This window comes from Narcine bancroftii, chromosome 13 (assembly GCF_036971445.1).
Source record: "Narcine bancroftii isolate sNarBan1 chromosome 13, sNarBan1.hap1, whole genome shotgun sequence".
Lineage (NCBI taxonomy): Eukaryota > Metazoa > Chordata > Chondrichthyes > Torpediniformes > Narcinidae > Narcine > Narcine bancroftii.
In genome coordinates, this window is record NC_091481.1 from 72,236,973 (window position 1) to 72,261,234 (window position 24,262).

General features: G+C 42.9%; 1 protein-coding gene and 1 long non-coding RNA gene across 4 annotated transcripts in view; one reads left to right on the forward strand and one right to left on the reverse strand.

Moving 5' to 3' along the window:
* The window catches only part of aco2 (aconitase 2, mitochondrial), a 39,706-nt gene extending 16,865 nt beyond the window's left edge, over window positions 1–22,841 (forward strand). For 2 of the 3 annotated variants that reach the window (XM_069908748.1, XM_069908747.1), the window contains 10 exons: window positions 3,380–3,485; window positions 8,066–8,223; window positions 10,506–10,579; window positions 11,572–11,683; window positions 13,383–13,505; window positions 14,806–14,961; window positions 17,183–17,374; window positions 18,370–18,502; window positions 21,422–21,543; window positions 22,297–22,841. In XM_069908748.1, the coding sequence (XP_069764849.1) occupies window positions 3,380–3,485; window positions 8,066–8,223; window positions 10,506–10,579; window positions 11,572–11,683; window positions 13,383–13,505; window positions 14,806–14,961; window positions 17,183–17,374; window positions 18,370–18,502; window positions 21,422–21,543; window positions 22,297–22,431 (1,311 nt within the window). In that variant the 3' untranslated portion in view covers window positions 22,432–22,841. The remainder of the gene's footprint in view (window positions 1–3,379; window positions 3,486–8,065; window positions 8,224–10,505; window positions 10,580–11,571; window positions 11,684–13,382; window positions 13,506–14,805; window positions 14,962–17,182; window positions 17,375–18,369; window positions 18,503–21,421; window positions 21,544–22,296) is intronic. The other variant, XM_069908749.1, reaches the window with a different exon arrangement.
* Window positions 20,114–22,736, reverse strand: LOC138748477 (uncharacterized). Its single transcript, XR_011348053.1, has 2 exons — window positions 22,218–22,736; window positions 20,114–21,593 (listed from the first exon to the last, which is right to left on the reverse strand). It is a non-coding gene; the product is annotated as an uncharacterized lncRNA (long non-coding RNA).
* Window positions 22,842–24,262: the final 1,421 nt, after the last annotated feature.

Here is a 24,262-nt window from a genome sequence, read left to right on the forward strand (position 1 = left end):
AATTTAACCGTTGCTCTATCTAAAGATTCCTTCCCCTCCACGGAACCGCCTGAGAGATGAACAATATAGATAATTTCTCTTTTCCCCCCACTAAGTTTACAGATAAAACCTGACTAATATACTAATAAAGATAAAGACTCTTACTAAGCAGGAATAAGGAGACACTTTAAGAAAAAAGTCGCACGGAGAGAGTCACATGATGGAGTAGTGGCCGGACGGTGAACTCCAGCCCTCTCCAGAAAAGTCGGGAAAAACAAGAGAAAACACAAAGGCACAGAAATAAAAGTTACAGAAAAGTGAGTATAAAGGTGGAAAGAAGATGGCGACATAAAAAGAAAAATCGAAAGCAACGGTAAGAAGAGAGGAAGAGAAGACAAAGGAGGAAAAAGGTGAAGGCCTTACCTGTCCGAAGAGGCCCGCTGCGGAGAGAGAAACCCGCTCCCTCAGGTCGGTAAATAATGGACTACAAAAATGGCTCGCAGAGCCGAGCAAAAGTGCGCAACCGCGCATGCGCGAAACTTCGCGCATGCGCGATGCGAAGGAAAAAAAACACACCGACGGGAGGGGGGACCAGCTGGGGAGTCGATCTCCACAGCCGGCAACGACAGCTGCAGAACACCTGCAGCAAGAAGAGACCACAGAAGACAATAGAAACAAGATAGAAGAGGAGGAAAGGGCAACAAAGAAACAACAGATGGTCAACCCAGAGGAAGAAGAAGAGGAAGAGTATGGTGAAATAGAAGAAGAAAAGATAGGCAAGGTAAAGGATATACTTGCTCTTATTAAAGGATACATGGAGTCATTTAAAGAATGGCAAACACAGGAATTTAAGGATTTAAGAAAAAGAATAAACAACACAGAGGAGAAAATAATTAAAATGGAGATGACCTTAACAGAAATGGGAAAAAAAATGGACAAGATGGAAGAGCGGGCAGTAGCAGCAGAAATGGAGGTAGAAGACTTAAAAAAGAAATTGGAGAAATCTAATAAAAAAACTAAAGAGACACAAGAACTACTAGCTCAAAAAATAGATACAATGGAAAACCATAACAGAAGAAATAACATAAAGATAGTGGGCCTTAAGGAAGATGAAGAAGGCAAGAATATGAGGGAGTTTATAAAAGAGTGGATCCCTAAGACCCTAGGATGTCCAGAACTACAGCATGAAATGGAAATAGAAAGGGCACATAGAGTATTGGCCTCTAAACCACAACCACAACAAAAACCAAGATCTATTGTAGTAAAATTCCTAAGATATACTACAAGAGAAAAGGTACTGGAGAAGACAATGGAAAAAGTAAGAGAGGGCAACAAACCACTGGAGTATAAAGGGCAAAAAATCTTCATTTATCCAGATATAAGTTTTGAACTCCTAAAGAAGAGAAAAGAGTTCAATACAGCAAAGGCGATTTTATGGAAGAAAGGGTATAAATTTATACTAAAGCATCCAGCGGTATTGAAAATATTTATTCCAGGACAACAAAACAGACTATTCTCGGATCCAGAAGAAGCACGAAAATTTGCAGAACAATTACAAAAATAGACTGAGGGAGGAAGACGGGTAATGAGAGTTAAAATGATCACGACTGATATGTATGTGGGTAAAGACAAAAATAGACTGAGGGATGAAGACGGGTAATGAGAGTAAAAATGATCACGATTGATATGTATGCAGGTAAAGAGGTATAAGAGTGAATAGAGACAATGAGCATACATGAATGTATCTGTACTTAGAGGAAAATATAGATAGTATAGACAAGAATTAATAAGGGAAGGTAATGGAATAGAGAGAATAAGGAGGGAATTAAAAGAGGGACCTTTGTGACATATGAAAAGTGAAATCTTTTCTGGGGGAGGCGGGGTGGGGGGAAATAGCGGTCACTGCAAAATCAGTTGACGCTTGCGAGTGGATTCGCAAATCCAAATGGAGAGGGGAGATGTGGTTGTCCGACAAGGGATAAAGGACAACTCAGGAGGTGAAGGGGAGATTGGGGATAAATAAGATAGAAATAGGAGAATAAGGAAAATGTTAGATGTTGTAGGAATGTTGTCTTATAAAGAGTTGAAAATAAGAAAACAGAAATGGAAAAGGAGGAAAGGTAATGATGGAAAAACGGAAAGAGAAGATAAACAAAATATAAAAGGGCTACGCTGAACTATATGTCTTTAAATATTAATGGAATACATAACCAAATTAAAAGGAAGAAACTACCAAATTTAAATGAATAAATGTATTCCATTAGAAAAAATAACATATTGGTTAAGAAATAATATTGAAATATTCGAACAAGTATAGGAGCCTTACATTAAATACAATAGCGAAAACCTACCGGGGACAAACATTACCTAAGTGGATGGAAGGAGAAGGAAAGAAAAGAATGGACTCAGTAGAATTTCTGGTGTAATTTTGTTGAATGACAACATTGTCTGACTGGCTTAATGCAACCTAGATTGTATACCTAAAATGGATGAGAGGGGGTGGTGGGGGGGTGGTTTGGGAGGAAAGGGGGGGGGGGGGAGAAAAAGTCACTGTATATGTGTGAAAAGAAATAGTGTATATCATGGCTAATGTGATTTATGGTGTGAAAAATAAAAAAAATTTAAAAAAAAAAAGAAAAAAAGTCGCCCCAACAGCGAGCGGCATCTTCCTGGTAGAAACCATTATATTCAAACAACTTTATTCAAAAGCCTGCTATAAGCAAGGCACGACCAAGGCACTCCACTGGCTGAATATTTGTTCCCATCGACACCAAAGGTTTATGCGTTACTTCAAAGAACATTTACTTTTACAATTTTAAACTTTTATTTAAATTTTTATTTTGAACATAAAACATTACTGCACAGTTAAGGCCCTTCAGACTTCGATGTTGAGCTGACCTATATATTCCTACCAAAAAAAAATACTAAACCCTCCCTACCTCATAACCCTTTATTTTTCTTACATCCATGTGCCAAGAGTCTCTTAAATGCCCCTAATGCTTCAGCCTCCATCACCATCCCTGACAAGGTATTCCAGGCACCCATAATTCTGTAATAAAGGTCTTGCCCTAACCTCCCTCCCTTCATTTTGTACAGACGTCCTCTGATGTTTGCTACCTCCGTCCTCAGAAAAAGGTGCTGTCTGTCCACCCTATCTATGCCTCTCATAATCTTGTAGACTTCTATTCATTCTTGTCTCATCCTTCTTCACTCCAAAGAGAAAAGTCTCAGCTCTGCTAACCTTGCAGAGGACTATTTTCCAATCCAGGCATTTATTTTAATTTTTAAAATTTATTTGTTTTTCTTTTTTTTTAAAACCAGTTGCTTGAATTCCGGTTAACAGATTTTATTGTATTGCTTTTCTGTTATATTGTTAGAAGATTTTTTTTTGTTGTTTCAGCTAAAACCACATATTAATGGTCCTTTCACCCCTGACCTTGCACATCCAGTGGCAGAGATTGGGACAGTTGCTGAGAAAAATGATTGGCCTCTTGATATTCGAGTAGGTAAGAAAAAAAAATCATTGCAAGTTTCTGTTTCTGCCACACGGGCTGGTCCTGAGTACATGGGCTGTGACCTTATTCCAGCAAAATCACTGAATCTGTAGAAAGAAAGGAAAAACTGATTCTGAAATGCAAGCAGAAGCTGCTGGAAATCCTCAGTGCGTTGGACATCCTCTGTGGAAAGGTGAACTGAGTTAACCTTGCAGCACTGGCAAAGAAAGGTAGCTTCAGAGAGGGATGGGGCAAAGACCATATTTCTGATAGATTAGGTTCCTTTCATTCGGCACGGCATAATTCTTTTTCTAGAATTGATTTATTTTTAGTTTCAGCTCAATTGCAAGGTAGATTTATACAAGCAGAGTATAAAAGTAGAACATTGTCTGATAACTCGTTGTTGTTGGCTTCTTGTTTGGGTACCGAGAAGGCAGCAAATACTTATCGTTGGAGATTTAATGAGATGTTATTAAAAAGACCTGAGTTTATTAAATATATTAGGGAACAAATTATTTTTTATTTACAAACGAATCAGGATTCAGTTCAAAGTAAATTTGTTTTATGAGATGCTTTAAAAGCATATTTGAGAGATCATTAGTTATACAGCTAGAGTTAAAAGACAATACTTGATTGAAAGTCAAAATTTGGAAAAAGAAATTGAAAGGTTAGAAAAATAATTTCAGAAGAATTCTACTGAAGATGATAAGATCCATTTGTCTAAATTAAAATTGCAATATAATATATTGCTATCATATAAATATGAAAAAATGATCCAAAGATTGAAACAGCGTTATTATGAGTTAGGCGAAAAAGCACATAAGGTTTTAGCTTGGCAATTAAAAATAGAACAAGTATCAAGAACAATTCATGCCATTGGGAAAGATTCGGAGATTACTTATAAACCTCAGGAAATTAATGAGGAATTTTTTTAGATTTTATAATGAAATTTATACATCTGAAAGTAGACAAAATACTGAGCAAATTGATTCGCTCTTGGCTCATTTAAATTTGCTATCATTGACTAGTAAAGATATTAATGATTTAGATTGTCCTTTTATGGAATTGGAATTAAAGGAAGCATTGCAATCAATGTTGGGAGGAAAGTCCCCGGGTGAAGATGAGTTTACAGTAGAATTTTATATAAAGAATTTAATAATTTGTTGTTTCCAGTTTATATGGAAGTTTTGAAACAGGCAACTGAGATGGGTTCATTTCCAGAATTGTTTTCGAGGGCGCTGATTACTGTTATTCCAAAGAAAGATAGAGATCCATTAAAATGTCTTCTTATCGACCAATATCGTTATTAAATGTAGATTATCAAATTGTTGCCAAAGTATTAACTAATAGATTGGCTAATTATTTGCCAAAATTAGTATATGTTAATCAAGCTGGATTTATAAAAGGTCAATATTCAGTTGATAATGTCACTAAATTGATTTCTATAATTAATGCTGCTAGACAACAAGCTAATCAACCAATGATAGTGACATTAGATGCGGAAAAGGCTTTTGATAGGGTTGAGTGGAAATTTTTATTTAAGGTTTTAGAAAAATTTCAATTTGGACTGACCTTTACTACTTGGTTTAAAGCTTTATATACTAATCCTACAGCACAAATAATGACGAATGGTCTGATTTCATCAGCTTTTACATTATCTCGATCAACTAGGGAAGGTTGTCCTCTTTCACCAGCGTTGTTTGCATTGGTAATAGAACTTTAGCTCAAGCTGTTAGGCAAAATTTAGATATTAAAGGTATTAAAGTAGGTGAGCAAGAATATAAGATTAATTTGTTTGCTGATGATGTTTTAATATATCTAACACATCCTAAAGAATCTTTGAGGATGTTACAAAATTTATAACATCAATATGGCATACTGTCAGGTTATCAGGTTAACTGGGAAAAGAGTGAAATATTGCCAATATCAAATGAGGATTATTTAGATTGTAGACAGATTACTAAATTTAAATAGTCTGGTAAGATTAAATATTTAGGAGTTATAGTTAATAAAGATTATCAGGATAAAGATTATATTATTTTGAATTATATGCCTTTGTTGAATAAGATTAAAATTGATTTACAGAAATGGAAAGATATGCCATTAACTTTAATTGGGAGAGTAAATTGTATAAAAATGAATATTTTTCCTCATATACAATATCTTTTTCAATCTATTCCATGTGTGATTCAGAAGAAATTTTTTAAAGAATTAAATAAAGGCCATATTTCTGATAGATTTGGGTCAGGACTTCAGAAATAATAACCTGTTGCTGAAGCAATCAGATTAATGAGGGCAGGCAGCCACAAAGGAAGCATTGACTAACAGTGGCACCAGTTCTCATTCCTATAGATTCCACTTCTCATCCATGTTTTTGAGCTAAATTAACTTGCTATGTGTTTAGTATTTCCGCTGATGCAGGTCAAGTGGCATCAGAGGGAGAAAAACCAGGGTACCTGTTCAGGTGACTTGACTTGTGGCCATAAATTCTTGCTTCAAGTCTTGTACATTGTATGTCAATTCTCACACTGACTGCTTGACTCACCGAGTCCCTTCAGCAGATTGTTGACCAATCCCTCACTCTATCCTCAAATCCAAAATTCAGATCGTCGGAACAGATTAATCCATACCCATAAGTACAATGTATAAATGCGATGGGTGGCACGATTAACGTAGCAGTTAGCGCGATGCTATTATATCGTCAGCAACCGGGGTTCGAATCCGGTGCGATCTGTACATTCTCCCCATGTTTGCGTGGGTTTCCTCCGGGTACTCCGGTTTTCTCCCACCTTTCAAAATGTACTAGAGTTGTAGGTCAATTGGGGTGACATAGGCTCATTGGTCAAAGGGGCCTGTTTCCGTGCTGTGTCTAAATTTTTTAAAAATTTATTTATTTGGATAAGTACATAAATAACAGGATTAGTAAATTTGTGAATGATGAGACGGTGTGACGAGGAATGATAAATGGAATTTATCTCCGATAAATGTGAAGTGACACATTTTGACTAGTCAAACCAGGGCAGGACTTGCAGAATCAATGAAAGGGTGCTGGGAAGTATTGTAGAAATGAGAGACCTAAATAATATCCTGAAAGTGGTGAGACAGATGGACAAGATGGTGAAGGAGGCATTTGGTGCTCTTGCCTTTGGGAGACTAGGAGTTGAAATGTCACGTTACAGCTGGACAAGACTTTGGTATGGCCACATTTGGAATGCTGTGTGCATATCTGGTCACCTGGCTATCAGAAGGAGATCCTTTAATTGGAAAGGGTCTATAAAAGATTTTCAAGAGGTCACTGGAGGGCTTGAGTTGTAAGGAGAGGTGAGATAGGCTAGGATTTCCTCCCTGGAGCATAGAAGGCTGATGGGTGATTTTATAGAGGTACAAAGTCATCAGAGACATAGAATAGGTGCATATCACTTTTGCCCCAGAGTAGGGGAGTCTAAAAGAGAGGTTTAAGGTGTGGAGTGGGAAGGGGGATGAAATGTTTCCACACAGAGGGTGGTGGCTAAATGGAATGACCTGCCAGAGTAGTGGTAGACTGGTAGAGGTGAGTTCATTTATGACATTCAGTAGACAGGTACATGGATAGGGAAGGTTTAGAGGGAAATGAGCTACACCAGTGATATGGGGCCAGTTCAGGTAGACAAAGGGCATGTCTCCATGACTCAACCTTATCAATGCAAACCTGCAATTTTTTTTTTGTTCCTATCTGGTCCACCACAGTATTTCTGCAGCCCTGACTTTTGAAATAAAGCACACTGGAACCCTAAGATCATTGCAGTCAATTTCAAGTTTATTGTCTCGTGTTCCCAGTACAGTAAAAAGGATTTGTATCATGAGTACTCCAACATAACAACAGCTCCAACATAACAGCAGCACAAGCGCATGTTACAGAGTTACAGTGGATGATCAGTTGGGTCACGACAAGGGCAGCACAAGATCATTCAGGAGCCTAATGGTTGTAGGGTGAAAACCTGCTGGTTCGTGGTTTCATACTTTTGAACCTTCTCCTGACCATGGAGAGCATTCTGGCTGGTTGCATCACTGTCTGGTATGGAGGCACCAACGCTCAGGACAAGAAAAAACTCCAGAGGATTGTTAACTCAGCCTGCGACATCACAGGCACTAATCTTCACTCCATCGAGCACATCTACAAGAGGCAGTGTCTTCAGAAATCAGCCTCTATCCTCAAGGACCCCCACCACTCTGCTACCATTGGGAAGGAGGTGCAGGAGCCTGAATGTGAGCACTCAGCGGCATAAGGACAGCTTCTTCCCCTCCCCCCGCCATCAGATTCCAGAAAGATCAGTGAACCACAGACATTACCTCATTTTGACTTTTTTGTGCAGTATTTATTTATTTTCTAAAGTGGTTTATATGAATGTTTTCGCTGTGTCGCTGCTGCAAAACCACAAATTTCATGACTGGATCATGACGATAAATTTTGATTCTGAAGTGAGACCTGGTTTATCGAACACCTCAATTAACATGGCTCATTTTGACATATAAATTTTAAACAGGTGTAGACGGTTCAGAACTGAGGAATAAAGCTGTTTAAGTAAGATGGACGCTTGCATCTATGTTACCAGGTTTGATTGGCAGCTGCACCAACAGCAGTTACGAGGATATGGGCCGTTCGGCAGCTGTAGCACAACAGGCCATCGACCACGGGCTGAAGTGCAAGTCCCAGTTCACCATCACACCAGGTTCTGAGCAGATCCGTGCCACCATCGAGAGAGACGGATATGTGAGTACAGTAAAACCCTCAGTATCCAGCATCTACTGGGGTTGATAGATGAGGGTTAAGCGAGTTCTCCGGTTGCTTGAGGCTCACTCTTACAAGGCCTCTAACTAATGCACCTGAATTAAGAATAAATAGTTTAAAATACAAAAATACCATACATTTATGCTTTTGTATGGAACAAAAAATTTCACCTTAAAATAGGAATTGTCTTCTACAAAGGGTCTTAAAAGTCTCGACACAGCCACCATCTTCCTGCTTGCTCCGACCCAATCTCGCACATGTCCTGTTTGTTATTTGCGAAGTCTCAGTGCTCCTCCGCAGGGTCCATCTGCCCCGATCGACTGCCATTAAAACAGCCTGTTACAGGAGCCGACAGTGATTTATTTTAAAATATCCAAATAAACTGAAACTTGCATGGTAATTTGTTCGTAAAATAATGTGATTTGCTTTTAACAGCATCCATTGGTCAGTGGTAAGTAAAAAGTAAAACATGAAAGTTTGCAGACATTGTGGTTAAAGTGAAAACACAATGCGAGAGATGAAAATCTATAACCGACGTTTCAGGCTGGAGCCTTTCATCAAGGTGAAGGGCTCATGTCTGAAATGTTGGTGTATATTTTTATCTTTGCTACATAATGGACACTGTTTGACTTGCTGAGTTTCTCCAGCGTTATGTTTTTACTTTAGGACAGTGGTAAGTGCCAGATGTGGGTTGTCTTATACAAATACCATTTTAGGTGGAAATTCCGGGGTCATCCTACGGAGAGCTATCACGTACAATGACATAGTCAGTACCATACTGTACTTGCACTGAACCAACTTCACTTGCATGAATATATAAACCTTCAAGAATTTTACTTTATTTTCAGTCACGTTCTTTGAAAACATTTAACCATAGCTGCATCCCCTCCACAGAGCCGCTAGAAAGACAAACAATAACATTATAGATAATTAATCCAGCCTCCCCCCAAGTTTACAGATAAAGCCTTATTAATATACTAACAAAGGTCAAGACACTTACTAAGCAGGGATAAGGAGGTACTTTAAGAATCACCCCAGCAGCAAGCGGCATTGACCAGCTTTTCATCCTGGGTGATGCCATTTTATTCAAACACAACTTTATTCAAACAGCAGCTACGAACAAAGCTCGACCAAGGCACTCCTCTGGCTAAATATTTGCTCCCATATTCACTAAAAGTTTGAGTTACTTCAGAGAACATTTCCTTTGACAATTTTAAACTTTTTTTAAATTTTTATATTTATTTTTCTCGATTTTCTTTGCCAGTTGCTTGAGATTGCTGGTTGCTTGAATTCTGGATAATGGGGATTTTACTGTACCTAACTGCAGCTCTGAAACGAGGAGACTTCAGCAAAATTCAGATAGGCTGCATTCATGAGACTGTCATACAATTCTATTTTTTTTCTATTGATGAACCACAACATATTCTTGACACCGCTGATTATAAATATACTCGGCTGCAATGATTGTGCAGAATTCTTTGGAGCAGCTGGTGTTTGGTATCTTTTAAAAGGATGAATGATGGTGGAAGTGGCAGGAAGGATAGGGTGAATGCATTTTTTTTTTGTCCTGAACTTTTAAATGGGGGTCAGGCAGCCCAGGGTTTTGGGGGATCCACAAACCTCTATTGGAACAATAAAGAAATTCCCGGTAAAAACACAATGCAAGTCAAACAGCGTACCTTGTTGAGCACAGATAAAGATGCATAACCAATGTTTCTGGCTTGAGCCCTTCAAGGTATTAGCAGAGGGAAGAGCTAATTTTCCGTCTGGACACTCTCCAACTGGTTGGCATTAACATCGACTTCTCTGGTTTTTGCTGGACCATTCCCTGTTCTCCCTCCTTTCCTCCAGCTCTCCACCCCCTTCCCCCTCCCCCATTTGCTGCTGTGCCCTCCCTCCCTTATCCACCTATTACCTCCTGCCGTTGGGCCTGTACTCCTGCCCTCCCCACCATTTTGTTCTGGCGCCTGTCTTTATTTTGCTCATACCTTGCTCAAGCCCAACACGTTGGTTATATTCCTTTGCTATATAAAGTATGTTGTTTGAGTTTCTCCAGCATTTATAGCGTTATAGCTCATTCAAAGTTCCCCAGTTAGGAGTGCAAAGAATGGGGCAAATTAATCTGCAGATGGGAGATGACAAGTTCTGCAGCTTGAACTATTTTATGGGGGGGGGGGGGGGGAGAGGGCTTGGTTCTGAGAATGAACAATGGACTGGATGCAAGTGATGTCTTCCACATGTAACGCTACATTTTGTCTTCCCAGGCTCAAGTTCTGAGAGATGTTGGTGGGCTTGTTCTGGCAAATGCATGTGGGCCCTGCATTGGACAGTGGGACAGGTAGAGAGATAACACTTCAGTTTTCTTCTCACTGCACTAAGCACAAGACTCTGTCAGAAATTAGCTTTTGTTCCTGCCTCTGGTACAAGCTGGTAAGCGCAAGGTGGTTTCAAGACCCTACCTCCCAAAAGAACTTTAATTTCCAGCCATTGTTCTGTGAAGGACAGGAGTGATGCCACTCTCAATTGTAATTTACTACTGCGATTAGATTAACACTAAAGATGGACCAACAAAGGCCATGTTGCGTGGTGTACTGCAGCAGGGGTGGAAGTGACTCCGAGATGAGCTGCAACATCCCCAGAATGGCAAGCTGGAAGCTGGCCAGGGCTTGACAAATGCTGCCTGCACCCTGCTTGTTGCTGTAGAAATCACTTTAAGAAAAGCGAGCATTGCTGGAGATGGGCAGCAGGTTCTGTATGTGTTTCTACTGATGTTGACTGCCCTGCTGAGTGGTTCCCTTTTCTGTTACTTCCTATTTCAGAATCAGAATTTATTGTCATGAACAGGTCACAAAATTTGTTATTTTGCAGCAGCAAATATTGCTATAAATTACATTTAAAAATAAATAGTGTAAAAAGAAGAGAAAGTGAGGCAGTGTCTGTGGTTCATTGCTCATTCAGAAAACTGACAGCAGAGGGGGAGAAGCCGTCCTTGTGCCACTGAGTGCTCGTCTTCAGGCTCCTGCACCCTTTTCCTTGATGGTTGCAGAGTGACCTGGGTGGTGGGGGTCCTTGATGACAGGCTGCATTCTCGAGTCACCCCCACATAGATGTCCTCAATGGAGTGGTGCCCACGATGGCGCTGGCTGAGTTCACAACTCTAGCCTTTTCCAGTCCTGTGCATTGGCTCCTCTGTACCAGCTAGTGATGCACCAGTCAGAATGCTCTCCCAGTATCTTTCTGGTATTTGTAGCGTTTTTGCGCTTTATTTATTCATCGTTTACTTCTGAGTGTCACTTATTTCTGACCTTTTGTTTTATATTTCCAATCCAGAAAGGATGTTAAGAAAGGTGAAAAGAACACTATTGTGACCTCCTACAACAGGAACTTCACTGGACGTAACGATGCCAACCCTGCCACCCATGCCTTTGTCACGTCTCCAGAGGTAAAAATCCACAGGCCACGTTATGGTTTCTACTTCGCTTTTCATTCTTGATAAAATTCCCTGTCAAATCCTGTCGTGTGAGTGATTGCATTCAACGGAGACTCAAATGGGAGAGAAGAAAGAATAGGATGGGAAAACCATCAGAGCAGACTGGTGTGAAAACTGATTTGGAATACAGTAAACCCCTGGTATCCGGCACCTATGGGGATTGGTAGATGCTGGATAAGTGTATTTTACAGTTGTTTGAGACTCACTCTTACAATACCTAACTAATATACCTGCATTAAGAATAAACAGTTTAAAAGACAAAAGTACAATACTGTACTTACTTCACTTGCATGAATATATAAAACCTAAAGCATTTTACTTTATTTTCAGTCGCTTTCTTTGAAAACATTTAACCATGGCTGCATCTGCAGGTTCCTCCCCCTCCACAGAGCTGCCCGAAAGATGAAGAATAACATTATAGATAATTAACCCCCCCCCCCCCACCCAAGTTTACAGATAAAGTCTCTGACCGGGGTAACTCTTACTAAGCAGGAATAAAGAGTCACCTCAACGGCGAGCGGCATCAACCAGCTCTTCATCCTGGGCGCTGCCATTGCTGCTTCACACAACTTTATTCAAACAGCTACTATGAGCAAAGCACGACCAAGGCCTCCCTCCGCTGCTGAATATTTGCTCCCATCTTCACCAAAGGCTTATGTGTTACTTTACCTATTTTTTTTCTTTAAATTTATTTTCATTGATTTTTTTTTTTGCCGATTGCCTGTGGCTACTGGATGCTTGAATTCCGGATACCAGGGCTTTTACTATACACTGTAATAATAACGGGCACTTTAATGACAAGTTTAAATCATTACCTGTGGAATAGTATTCCAAGAAGAGAGGGAACAAGAGGAGGAATGGGGAAACCCTGACCAGAATCGTTGCACTATTCTTTGTACATCTTATCAGGAATTTATTTTCTTTGATCATTATCTACAACCACCCAACCTCAAAGGTGTTAAATTTGATCTGGCAAAACAATGCTTGGAGTTTTCAATTCAAGGACAACCTCAGCCTCTCCCCAGCCTTTTTTCTCCTTCACCCTCCTCTCCTTTTTATTCTTGCTATCTTCCCTTCCTTTGTTAGCCTTTAGAAAGGGTCCCAACCCAAGACTTTGTCCATTTCCTCTCCACAGACGCTGCCTGATCTGCCGAGTTCCTCTCACTTCTCTTGGTTTGCTCAAGATTCCAGCATCTCCACTTCTTTGTGTGTCCAGTCATGTGCAATGTTGGTTTCCTGTCCTCAGCATCATTGAGAACTACAAACATGATTAATGTTAAACAGTAAAAATGAATTAATAACCAGAATGTTCATTAAATCTCACTACCCTGTCTTGTCCTTCATGCGAGTGCCGAGCAGTATTTCATGTCTAACGTTCTCAGACTGACCCGTTCATCTTCTGACCCTCCGAACAGCACTAGAGTTTCAAATTCATGTTTGTCGCCATGTGTGCCAAGATAGAATTAAAAGGTTTGTTTTTGTTCTATCTAGTAGAATAAAACACGCTCCAGGTGGGGGGGGGGACACAGTGGGAGATCAGTTCAAATAGAGTTAGGGCAACATTATTTTACTTGTACCAAGTTTCTTCAGTCATCTGGTTGCAGTGGATGGATGGAGTTGCTGATGGTTGACTGTGGTTCTGCGTTCCCAGATTGTTACAGCCTTGGCCATCGCCGGCACCTTGAAATTTGACCCTGAACGCGATTCGCTGACTGGGACTGATGGGAGGAAGTTTAAACTGAAAGCACCAAACGCCGATGAGCTGCCCACCAAGGTACACGCCATTTCCTAGCTGGCCAGGAAGCCTTGCATGAACTTGTATACAAGCTGGTACCTTTTAAACTGCAGCAAGTTCTCTGGCACCCAAGAATGTATCAAAATTCTGATTCTGAAAATGGTCATTGAGCCCATCTCAAATTTCTGAAACTAAGCCAAAAATAAGAGCTGAAGGAGAGGGACACGTTTAACAGAAACCAGAGTTGATGTTAATATCTCTTTAGGCTGGAGGGTGAAGTGCTGTTCCTCCATTTTGTGGGTAGCCTCGGTTTGATCATGGACAGACATGTCCGTGTGGGAATGGGATGTGTCATTAAAATGGTTGGCCACTGGGAGATCCCCACTATTGCAGCTATCAACCACCTGTAAATAATATGTAGCCTCTCAACCTGCACACTTCAGTGCATCTATGGTGTATCTGACAGTAAAATCCTTCTCATTCACTTTGGGATGTGGGAGGAAACTAGATTACCTGGAGGACACTTGTGTTATCACAGTGGAGGAATGTGCATACTCTACTCAGATGGCATCAGGACTGAACCCAAGTCCCAATAGTAGTGAGAGAGCAGCTCTATTGTTTAGGGTAGTGATTTCCAAAGTGGGCACTGCCGCCCACCTGTGAGCAGTGAGGGAAAAGGGGGCGTTCCGAACCTTCGGTCTTGTTTCAGTCTGCTGTAAAGTTTCATGAAGAAGCCAGTGCAGTAATTTTCTTGCCAGATCTGGGGTGGCCGTAGTGAGCAAGATAAACGGAGAAAAGGCGTTCTCTCAACAGCTGGTCTCAGTGGCTGGCATGTTGTACTGGCGTCACTACTGCTCTCTCAGCGCTGCCGCCACCACCACACTCCCAGCTCAGTACTGACACTGACCCCCCCCCCCCCAACCCTTGCTCAGCGCCATCTCTAACCCCCCCCAACCCTTGCTCAGCACCATCTCTAACCCCCCCCAATCCTTGCTCAGCGCCACCGTCTCTAACCCTCCCCAGCTTAGCGCTGCCACTGACCCCCCCCACTCCACTACTAAACGCCCCACCCTGCTCAGTGCCGCCACTAACACCCCCACCCCGTTCAGCACCCCCTCCCTGATCAGTGCCCCTGCTACCACCCCCCCCCCAAGGCAGTTGTATGGGGGGTGGGGGCACACGGGATGTGGCCTGGAGGCCAAGGAGGCGGCAGTCTGAAAAGGTTTGGGAACCACTGGTTTAGGGGAAATGTTGGTAGGTTGTGGTGGATGGGAGGGGGTGGTGGGAAAGAAGAATGCAGCAGGTCAAGAACTGCTAACACTTCATTTCGACCTTGTAGGGCTTTGATCCTGGCCACGACACATACCAATACCCACCCATAGACCCCAAGGACATTGAAGTGAAGGTTAACCCCAAGAGCCAGCGGCTGCAACTGTTGACTCCATTTGATCGGTGGAACAAGAAGGACTTGGTGGACATGCAAATATTGATCAAGGTGAGCTCCAGATAGTGTAATTAATTTTTAGAATTTAATATTTGGACATACATCATGGTAACAGGCCATTTCGGCCCATGAGTTCGTGCTGCCCAATTTACACCCCATTAACTTGCACCCTTGGTATGTTTTTTGAACGATGGGAGGAAATAGGAGCCCCTGGAGAAAACCCACACAGACACGGAAAGAATGTATGAACTCCTTACAGACAGCACGGGATTTGAACACCTGTCCAGTCCCGATCACTGGAGCTGTAAATTACTCCAACTGGCGTGTTTGATGCAAGAGGCTTGTATCAGGAACTCTGAGACGTTCCAACATTAGGTACCTTTCTGGCCGAGTTTTCAAAAATACATGCATTATTGTTCATTGTGTTCCCACAATGTTTCAACGCCACTTAGATAAAGCACACAGGAAGCTTTTGTGAGGCTGTTAATACTGCCCAGTGGTGGCATGGCCATAGACTGTGGTCCCTCCTTCCCTCCACCCCCCCACCCTGTCACCCAAATCCCTTGTGTGGCTGCTTTGAGCTTCATCACATCAGGGAAGCCTTTATAGTCACACCCAGCACTTAGCTCTGTGGTCTTGAAATCTCCTCAGCAATGTCACAGCCTTGTTCATTGAGGCCCTCACCTACCAAACCCCCCCCAAAGCACCATTTTATTCAGGCACCTGTCTGCTTTTGCTTGTACCTTGACTAAGGGCTCAGGCCTGAAATTGTAGTTCTGATTCTTTAAGTTTCTCCAACATTTTTGTGTAAACTACAATCACAGTGTCTGCAGACATTCTTGTTTAACACAAGGGCAGTTTGAGGTCCAGGACGGCTTTGTTACTCCATGCAACGTGGGTACCAGATGCTTTATGCTGTTTATTGATATCTGATTGCACAAGTACAATCTGACGAAACAGTGTTCTCTGGTCCTCGATACAAAATCCGCAGACACACAGCCAGACATGTAATACATATGCAGCACAAGTATTTTATCTGTACAAATAAATATTGTTAGAAGTAAAAGATGAAAGTCTGCAGATGCTGTGATTGAAGTGAAAACACAATAGTGGAGAAACTCAGCAGGTCAAACAGAGTCCTTTATAGAGCAAAGATAAAGGGACAGAACCAACATTTCAGGCTTGAGCCCTTCATCAAGGTAATGTGGCCAGAGGTCTGAACAAAATAGGGGGGGGGAGGGGCACCGTCTCAAAGGCAGAAGGTAATATGTGGATAAGGAAGGGAGGACACAACAGCAAACAGGGAGGGGGGATGGGTCTGTGAAGGGAGAGGGAAAGGGGTGGAGAACCGGAGGAACGAAAACAGAGAGAAATAGGGAAGGGAGGAAGAAAGAGGAGCGAACTAGCAGAAACCAGAGTAAAGTCGATGTTAATGTCATCCAGTTGGAGAGCACCCGGGACGTTGCCTGGATTAGAGAACATTTCAAATGCAGCAAAGTTGATGGAGCTTCGGCTTTCTCCAGGGGCTCCAGTTTCCTCCCATCGTTCAAAAAACATACCAAGGGTGCAAGTTAATGGGGTGTAAATTGGGCAGCACGAACTCATGGGCCGAAATGGCCTGTGACCATGATGTATGTCCAGAGGGGTACCTAATGTTGGAGTGAAGGATGAGAGGTGTGTTAAATTATGAGTGGCGAGGATAGGGTGGACAGCCAGCTCCTTTTTCCTGGGGCAACAGTAGCAAGGCAATATCAGTTTAAGGTGAGAGGAAGAACGATCAGGGGAGCCAGGGGTAGAGAGTAGTGGGACTACCTGGGGTGGGGATGGAGGCTGGTACAGCAGGGACATTCAAAGTACTCCTGGAGAGGCACATGGCTGCATATGTCTGGGTGTGAGGTAGGGAAGGATTAGATTGATGCGGAGCAAGTTACCACTGATCGGCACAACATTGTGGCTGAAGGGACTGTATGAGTGCTGGTTTTTTGTTCCAGAAAACTAGACATTCTCTCGTGTCTCTTACCTCATTTGGGGCATTAGATTCATCATGTTATTAGTTTTAATAAAAGTAGACCAAATTATTTGTCTCTCGTGTGTGGGAGTGATTAATTTTTTTTAAATCCACAAAACTTTTCCTGTCAATGTCAGAAATCTGGTCCTGTACCTTTATTTGGAGCCCTCGTGCCAACCATCTCTGCTTTCCAAATATTTGAAGCTTGGCTTGGTTGCACTGCACATTTTCTAGTTTTAACTCTTGTTTTCCCATTTGCTTCAGGTCAAAGGCAAATGTACCACTGATCACATCTCCGCTGCTGGGCCTTGGCTGAAGTTCCGTGGTCACCTCGATAATATTTCAAACAACCTGCTGATCGGGGCTATTAACATTGAGAATAACAAAGCCAACCAAGTGAAAAACCAGATCACCAATGAGTATGGGCCAGTACCTGACACAGCACGCACTTATAAGGTAGGCAAGGCCAAGGAAGATGGGCCAAAGCTATACTCCATTGTTTTAGTTGGGTGGGGGGGGGGGGGGGGTGGTGGTGTAGAATAGCTCAGTGAACTTGCCTCTTGCTTTCCTTAATTTAACAATAGAATCTGTGGCATTTAGCTCTGGAGCCTAGAGAATCAAAACCTACCGTGAAGGCGGCCCAAAATGTCAGAATATACCTTTATCTTCTATGGGCGCTGCGAGACCTACTGAGTTCCCCCAGCATTTGTGTTTTTACTCTAATTGCAACAACTGCAGACTTTTGGGGTTCACGCAGCGACTTTCATCACCTGCCTACGATGCCCATTCAGGATGTCCTCATCCAGCTGAGGCCAAGGGCAGCACTCCATCTCAGAGTGCATTCGGGAAAGCAGAGGGTGATGTGAATCAGGAAAGTCTGCAGACTCTGCGATTGTAGTGGAAACCCAGAATTGTTGGAGGAGCTTACAGCGTCCACAAGAGGTAAAGACATATTTTAGCAGGCAAAAGGCAAGAACAAGGTGTCCAGAAGGAAGAAGCTTTGAAGTGGGAGCAGGGCTCTTCAGTGGGTGTTAAGCTTCCTCTTGAATATATCTAACGAACTAACCTCAACAACTTTCTGTGGCTGGGTCTTCCACAAGTTCACAACTCATCCAAGTCCGAAATGGCTTCCCCCTTATCCTTAGACTGAGTCCCATCATTTTTGGATTAGAGTTTGTCCTTCCATAGTTATTTTGCCTTTTGTAATCATATTCCCTCACAGATCCCACAAAGCAGGAAGTGAAAAGACCAGTGAACATTCCCCATAAATTCAATAATTTTGTGGTTCTTTGCAAAACTCTAATTAACTAAACCATCCAAAGGGGAGTGAGACAGGCTAATTAACCAAACAGAACAGAGTATGGAGCCTGTCAACTGCGAGATGGCCACCCCAGTATATTCCCCAGGAAAAGTGCAATGACTGAAGCCCTTTGTTTCCCCTTTTCACCCAGAAACAAGGTATCAACTGGGTGGTGATCGGTGATGAGAATTACGGTGAGGGTTCCAGCCGTGAGCACGCTGCCCTCGAGCCTCGGCACCTGGGAGGACGAGCCATCATTGTCAAGAGTTTTGCTCGAATTCACGGTAGGTCCATGGTGGAGATTCATGTCAGAACTCCAGCCTACTCAATCCGAAATACTCACAGGCTCAAGAGTTGGGCAAGAGGTGAGGCCAAATTCGGAGTACAGGCAGTCCCCGGGTTACGAATGAGATCCATTCCTAGGTCTGCTTTAGGCAAGTCGGAACTTGCTGTTTGTACAGCTTTTAAATCATTGATAAGGCTTCAAACCTTTTCTTGCTCATTTTAATCGTCAACAGCAACATGATCAGACTCAAAAAGGGAAATGGTGTTCTCCTTCCTTGAGCCGACAAACTACCGAAGTCACGCGTAGTCTGTTCATAAATATGAGTTGTCTGTAAGTCAGACATTCGTAACCCAGGGACTGGCTGTATTGTGTGCAGTTTTGGTCACCAAACTACAGGAAAATTATCAATAAGATTGAAAGAGTGCAGAGAAAATTTACGAGGATGATGCCTGGACTTCAGGAACTGAGTTACAGGGTTAGGACTTTGTTCCCTGGAATGTAGAAGAATGAGGGGAGATTTGAAAGAGGTGTTTAAAGTTTTGAAAGGGGGTAAACAGAGTAAATGTAGGTCGGCTTTTTTCCACTTTGGGAAGGTGAAATACAAACCGGAGAACATGGGTTAAGGGTGACAGGGGAAAAGTTTTGGAGGAACTTCTTCACACAGAGGGTGGTGGGTGTGTAGAATGAGCTGAAGTGGTGAATGTGGGCTCAATTTTGAATAGGTACATGAATGGGAGTGGTATGGAGGGCAATGGACTGGGAGCAGGTCAGTGGGATTGGGCAGGAAAATGGTTCAGCACAGACTAGAAGGGCTGAAGATTCTGTTTCTGTGCTGTAGTATTCTATGGTGGTTCTAAGAGGAATTCTAGCCCACAGCAACTGGTCTTCACATCACAGAATCACACAATCCCAAAGACCCAGGTTCGAATCCACCACTGTCTCTTAGGAACTTGTACACACTTGTAAAAGCACTCCGCTTGTCTCCTTCGCTCTGCGGATATCTTCCTGGCAGAAACTTTTCCCAATCCTCTTTAGAATGCTGCATTGAAATCTATCTTGCCACTACCACTGGGAGAGCCAAACAATCTAGGTGTCTCCTGTTCATTCCACCAATGGGAACAGTTTCTCTCCATCCACTCTTATCTGCACCATTAAGAATTTTAAATATATGCACATTAGGGATGTAGTCTCACAATCCAAATGCTGTATCTCCCATTCTGAGAGCAGCCCAACTTCAAGTTCAACTACACCTCCACCCCTCAGCACTGGAATAATTTTGCCAAATCCCTTCTCACCCACCCTAAAGTTATTGAATCTTTCATAATGTGTGGCAGCCAGATCTTGGTACAATACTCCATTTAGAGCTGAACCTATGGTATCGGTGCTCTGTGGTTAGTAAGGGACGACTTAAGGCGATGTGTGAGTGGGGAAAAGAAGCAATACTATTGATGTGGGGCTAGATCGGAAGGTTCTAAACAGGCTGAAGGGTTGAAAGAATGCAGGGGTTCAGCTAGCAGCGCCACTGCCTCACGGCGCCAGAGATCCACCATGCTCTGTGTGGAGTTTGCACGTTCACTCTGTTGCAGTATGGTTTTCATCCCGCGTCCCATAGAGGTGGAGATCACGTTTATTGTCATCTGACAGAACACATACAACCAGCCGAAACTGTGTTTCTCCGCACCATGATGTGCACACAATTCACAACTCAGAAAAATCACATCTATACATAAAGATATAATGATAGAGAGAGGGAGAAAATGAACGAACATTTAGGAATGATTTACTTGGTTACAGGATACCGGGCATCAGTCTCACAGCATGCGGGAAGAAGCTACTCCCCCACCTGGCCGTCCTGATTTTGATTCTCCTGATGGTAGTGGGTCAGTGATACTGTGTTCTAGATGGAAAGGTTCTCAATAATATTTTGTGCCGTAAATTGCCTCGAGTGTTAATTTACATTTTATGAAATTCATTATGGTGGAGGTGACTGAGAGATCCTGGGAGAGGTGAAGATGATGTCTGAGCACAGTAAAAAAGATTTTGCTTGGTCAGTGTTAAAGCAGCCATTCTCAATGAGGGCCAGAGCACATTTAAGGGGAGGTGTGATGGGTTAGCACAACGCTGTCCAGCGACAGTGGGTTAGACTCCAGCACTGTCTGAAACAAGTTTGTATGTTCTCCCCGTGTCTGCGTGAGTTTCCTCCCGCCCTTAAAAAATATATACAGGCATGAAGGTTAATTGGTGTAATTGGGTGGCATGGGCTCGTGGGCCGAATGGACCCGTTACCATGCTGTATGTCTAAATTTAAATATGGAAGAAACCAACTAAACTTGACTGCTTCACAAGGAAGGGGACCCGTAAACTTTGAGCAGAGTCAAGGGTTGTGAATGGCTGTGTTAAAGGGTCTGTTTCTGTGATTCTAAGGCAGTGATTCTCAACCGTTTTCTTTCCACTCACATCCCACTTTAAGTATTCCCTATGCCATCTGTGCTCTGTGATTAGTAAGGGATTGCTTCAGGTGGGATGTGAGTGGAAAGGGATGGTTGAGAATCACTGCTCTCGACTCAATTGTTACTGAAATATTTTTGCTTGAGAACAAATCGTCATTGGTCCATTTCCTTTGAAGTTACGAAACTGAACGAGTCAATTAGGGACAATAGAAACAGTGGTTTTCAAACTTTTCCTTTCCACCCACATCCCACCTTAAACAATCCCTGACTAATCACAGAACACTGATGGCAGAGGAATTACTTATAGTGATAAGTGTGTGGAAAGAAAACAGTTGAGAACCACAGGTCTAACTAAGGTATGGCTGAGGGAAAAGTAGTTGAGGTTGAGATCACCTGAAACTTGATCCAAAGTGGATGTTGTCTTTATCGAGGAATGAGGTGTCATTTGGACTTTATGGTCTTTGCAGAAACCAACCTGAAGAAACAAGGCCTTCTGCCTCTGACCTTCACCGATCCCAATGATTACGACAAGGTGCAACCGGACGATAAAGTCTCCATTGTTGGACTGAATGAATTTGCACCAGGAAAGGTACTCTCAGCTGGGGTTTCTCCTCCTCTTCCCCCGAGTTCTGGCGGAAGCTGGTATATATAAAAAAAAACAAGAATAAGATTCTTCACATTTTGTTCATGATATTTTTTTAAATAAAAATCCAATTAGGATGAAATTGGGTGGGGGGGCAGACTTGATGGGCTGAATAGTTTTGTTTCTGCTCCTATGACATGGTCTAAACACAAGCTGGAGATGTTGGTACCTCGAAAGAACAAAGAGAAGCTGGAGGGACTGAGCTGGTCAGGCAGCATCCACAGAGAGAAATGGTCAGTCAACATCATGAGCCAGGACCCTTCATTGTGAATAAAGTATAAAGGGGTCGTATCAGGTCTATCGAGGCAGTAAAAGAAGGGGAAGTTAGGGAGGGGCTAGAGTATTGGATGGAAGACGTATCACGGCAGTAAAAGAAGGGGAAGTTAGGGAGGGGCTAGAGTATTGGATGGAAGACAGGAGAGGTGGAGAGAAAGAACTGAAGTAGAGATGGGAACAGAGGAAACAGAAATGCTGGAGGAACTCAGCAGGTCTCGCAGCATTCAAAGAAGTGTAATAATGACGTTTTGTGCCTGAGCCCGTCCTTAAGGTGTGAGTTTTTTTAAAGAATTAGATAGAAGTAAGGGTTACCTAAAATTCCTGCCACAGAGTTAAAGGCTTACCTGGAGGAATCTATATTCAAATCGATTTTCTGCAGTAGGATCTTATTTTGATTTTGTTCTCTCTCCTCCTTCATTTTAGCCCCTCACATGCATCCTGAAACACAAAGATGGCAGCCAGGATACAATCCTCCTCAACCACAGCTTCAATGAGGGACAGATCGAATGGTTCCAGGCTGGCAGTGCACTCAACCGAATGAAAGAAATGAAGAACTAAGACGACCCGTTCTAGGGATGGGAGGGAAAGGATTGTGTCCGAGCATAGGATCATTATATTGGAGTTATCACCACCACCTGACACCACCCTCCTGCTGTGATCTTCTGTAGTTGTGCCCGACCCCTTCTGACAGACAATCAGCACGTGGATGTGCTTGTGATTTAATTTTTTTTTAATATAATTCATTCATCGTCACCTACCTTGGCGTTATTGGAACCAAATCTCTGTGGCCTGAAACTTTTTTCTCTCTGTAAATTTAGTTTGTCCCACTGCTCTCGCCCCATCCCCCCGCCCCATCCCCCCCCCCCCCCCCCCACCAATATAGCCAGTGGATCATTTGAAATGCTGCCAATCAAGTAACGTGTGGTTTGCAAAGAAAATGAACAATAAAATACAAGAGGTGAAATGTACTCTTGCAAAGAGCTGCTGAATGCTTTGCCAGGGCACGGTGGAGTCGAATCCCTCCCAGGAGCTCCCCATTGAATGCCACACCTTTTTGCCCAGGGCCACACTATCAAACTCCAGAGGAAATCTGTTCAAGGTAAGTGGAGGAAAGATTCAGGGAAATGTCAGGGGTAAGGTTTTCACAGAGTGGTGGCTGGCTGGAATGAATTGTCGGGGTGGTTGTGGAGGCTGGTACAGGAGAGACAAAAGGCTCCAGTAGGAAGACGGGTGTAAGAAAAATAGAGGGAGGGAATGATTAGACCAGCCTTTAGGGTTAGTATTTTGTTTTGGCTCTGGCCCCCATTATGACTCTGATCAGTGTATGGGCTCCCTTCTCTGTGAAGCAGTCGCGTTTTGGTTTCTCTCCCGTACTTCTATCGAGGGCACTTCCAGATATGAGAAATATGGAGCAAAACTTTTCGGCCTGCATGTTTATTTCCTAAAATGAAAGGCGATAGAACAAAAGAGGAAAACTACATGGAAGGCAATTCATAGCGAATGCTCATTCTATGTCAGTCAAACACAATCATGTCGAAGCAAAGAAAGCTCTGAAAACATTGTTAATTTGCGCATTTATATAAGTCATTCTGGACTGTCTCCAAATGCATCCAACCTCGAAAATGATCTCACGTTGCTTGAAATGAAGATCTACCGGGACCAATGCCTGAAGAGGGCGCACAAAATCAGTGAACCGGTGCGGACTCGAAAGGCCAACATGGCCTGTTTCCGTTCCGTAAATGGTTATATGGTTATCTTCTTTCTTTTTTTTTCTTTGGCTTGGCTTCGCGGACGAAGATTTATGGAGGGGGTAAATGTCCACGTCAGCTGCAGGCTCGTTTGTGGCTGACAAGTCCGATGCGGGACAGGCAGACACGATTGCAGTGGTTGCATGGGAAAATTGGTTGGTTGGGGTTGGGTGTTGGGTTTTTCCTCCTTTGCCTTTTGTCAGTGAGGTGGGCTCTGCGGTCTTCTTCAAAGGAGGTTGCTGCTCGCCAAACTGTGAGGCGCCAAGATGCATGGTTTGAGGCGATATCAGCCCACTGGCGGTGGTCAATGTGGCAGGCACCAAGAGATTTCTTTAGGCAGTCCTTGTACCTTTTCTTTGGTGCACCTCTGTCACGGTGGCCAGTGGAGAGCTCGCCATATAACACGATCTTGGGAAGGCGATGGTCCTCCATTCTGGAGACGTGACCCACCCAGCGCAGCTGGATCTTCAGCAGCGTGGACTCGATGCTGTCGATCTCTGCCATCTCGAGTACTTCAACGTTAGGGATGAAAGCGCTCCAATGAATGTTGAGGATGGAGCGAAGACAACGCTGGTGGAAGCGTTCTAGGAGCCGTAGGTGATGCCGGTAGAGGACCCATGATTCGGAGCCGAACAGGAGTG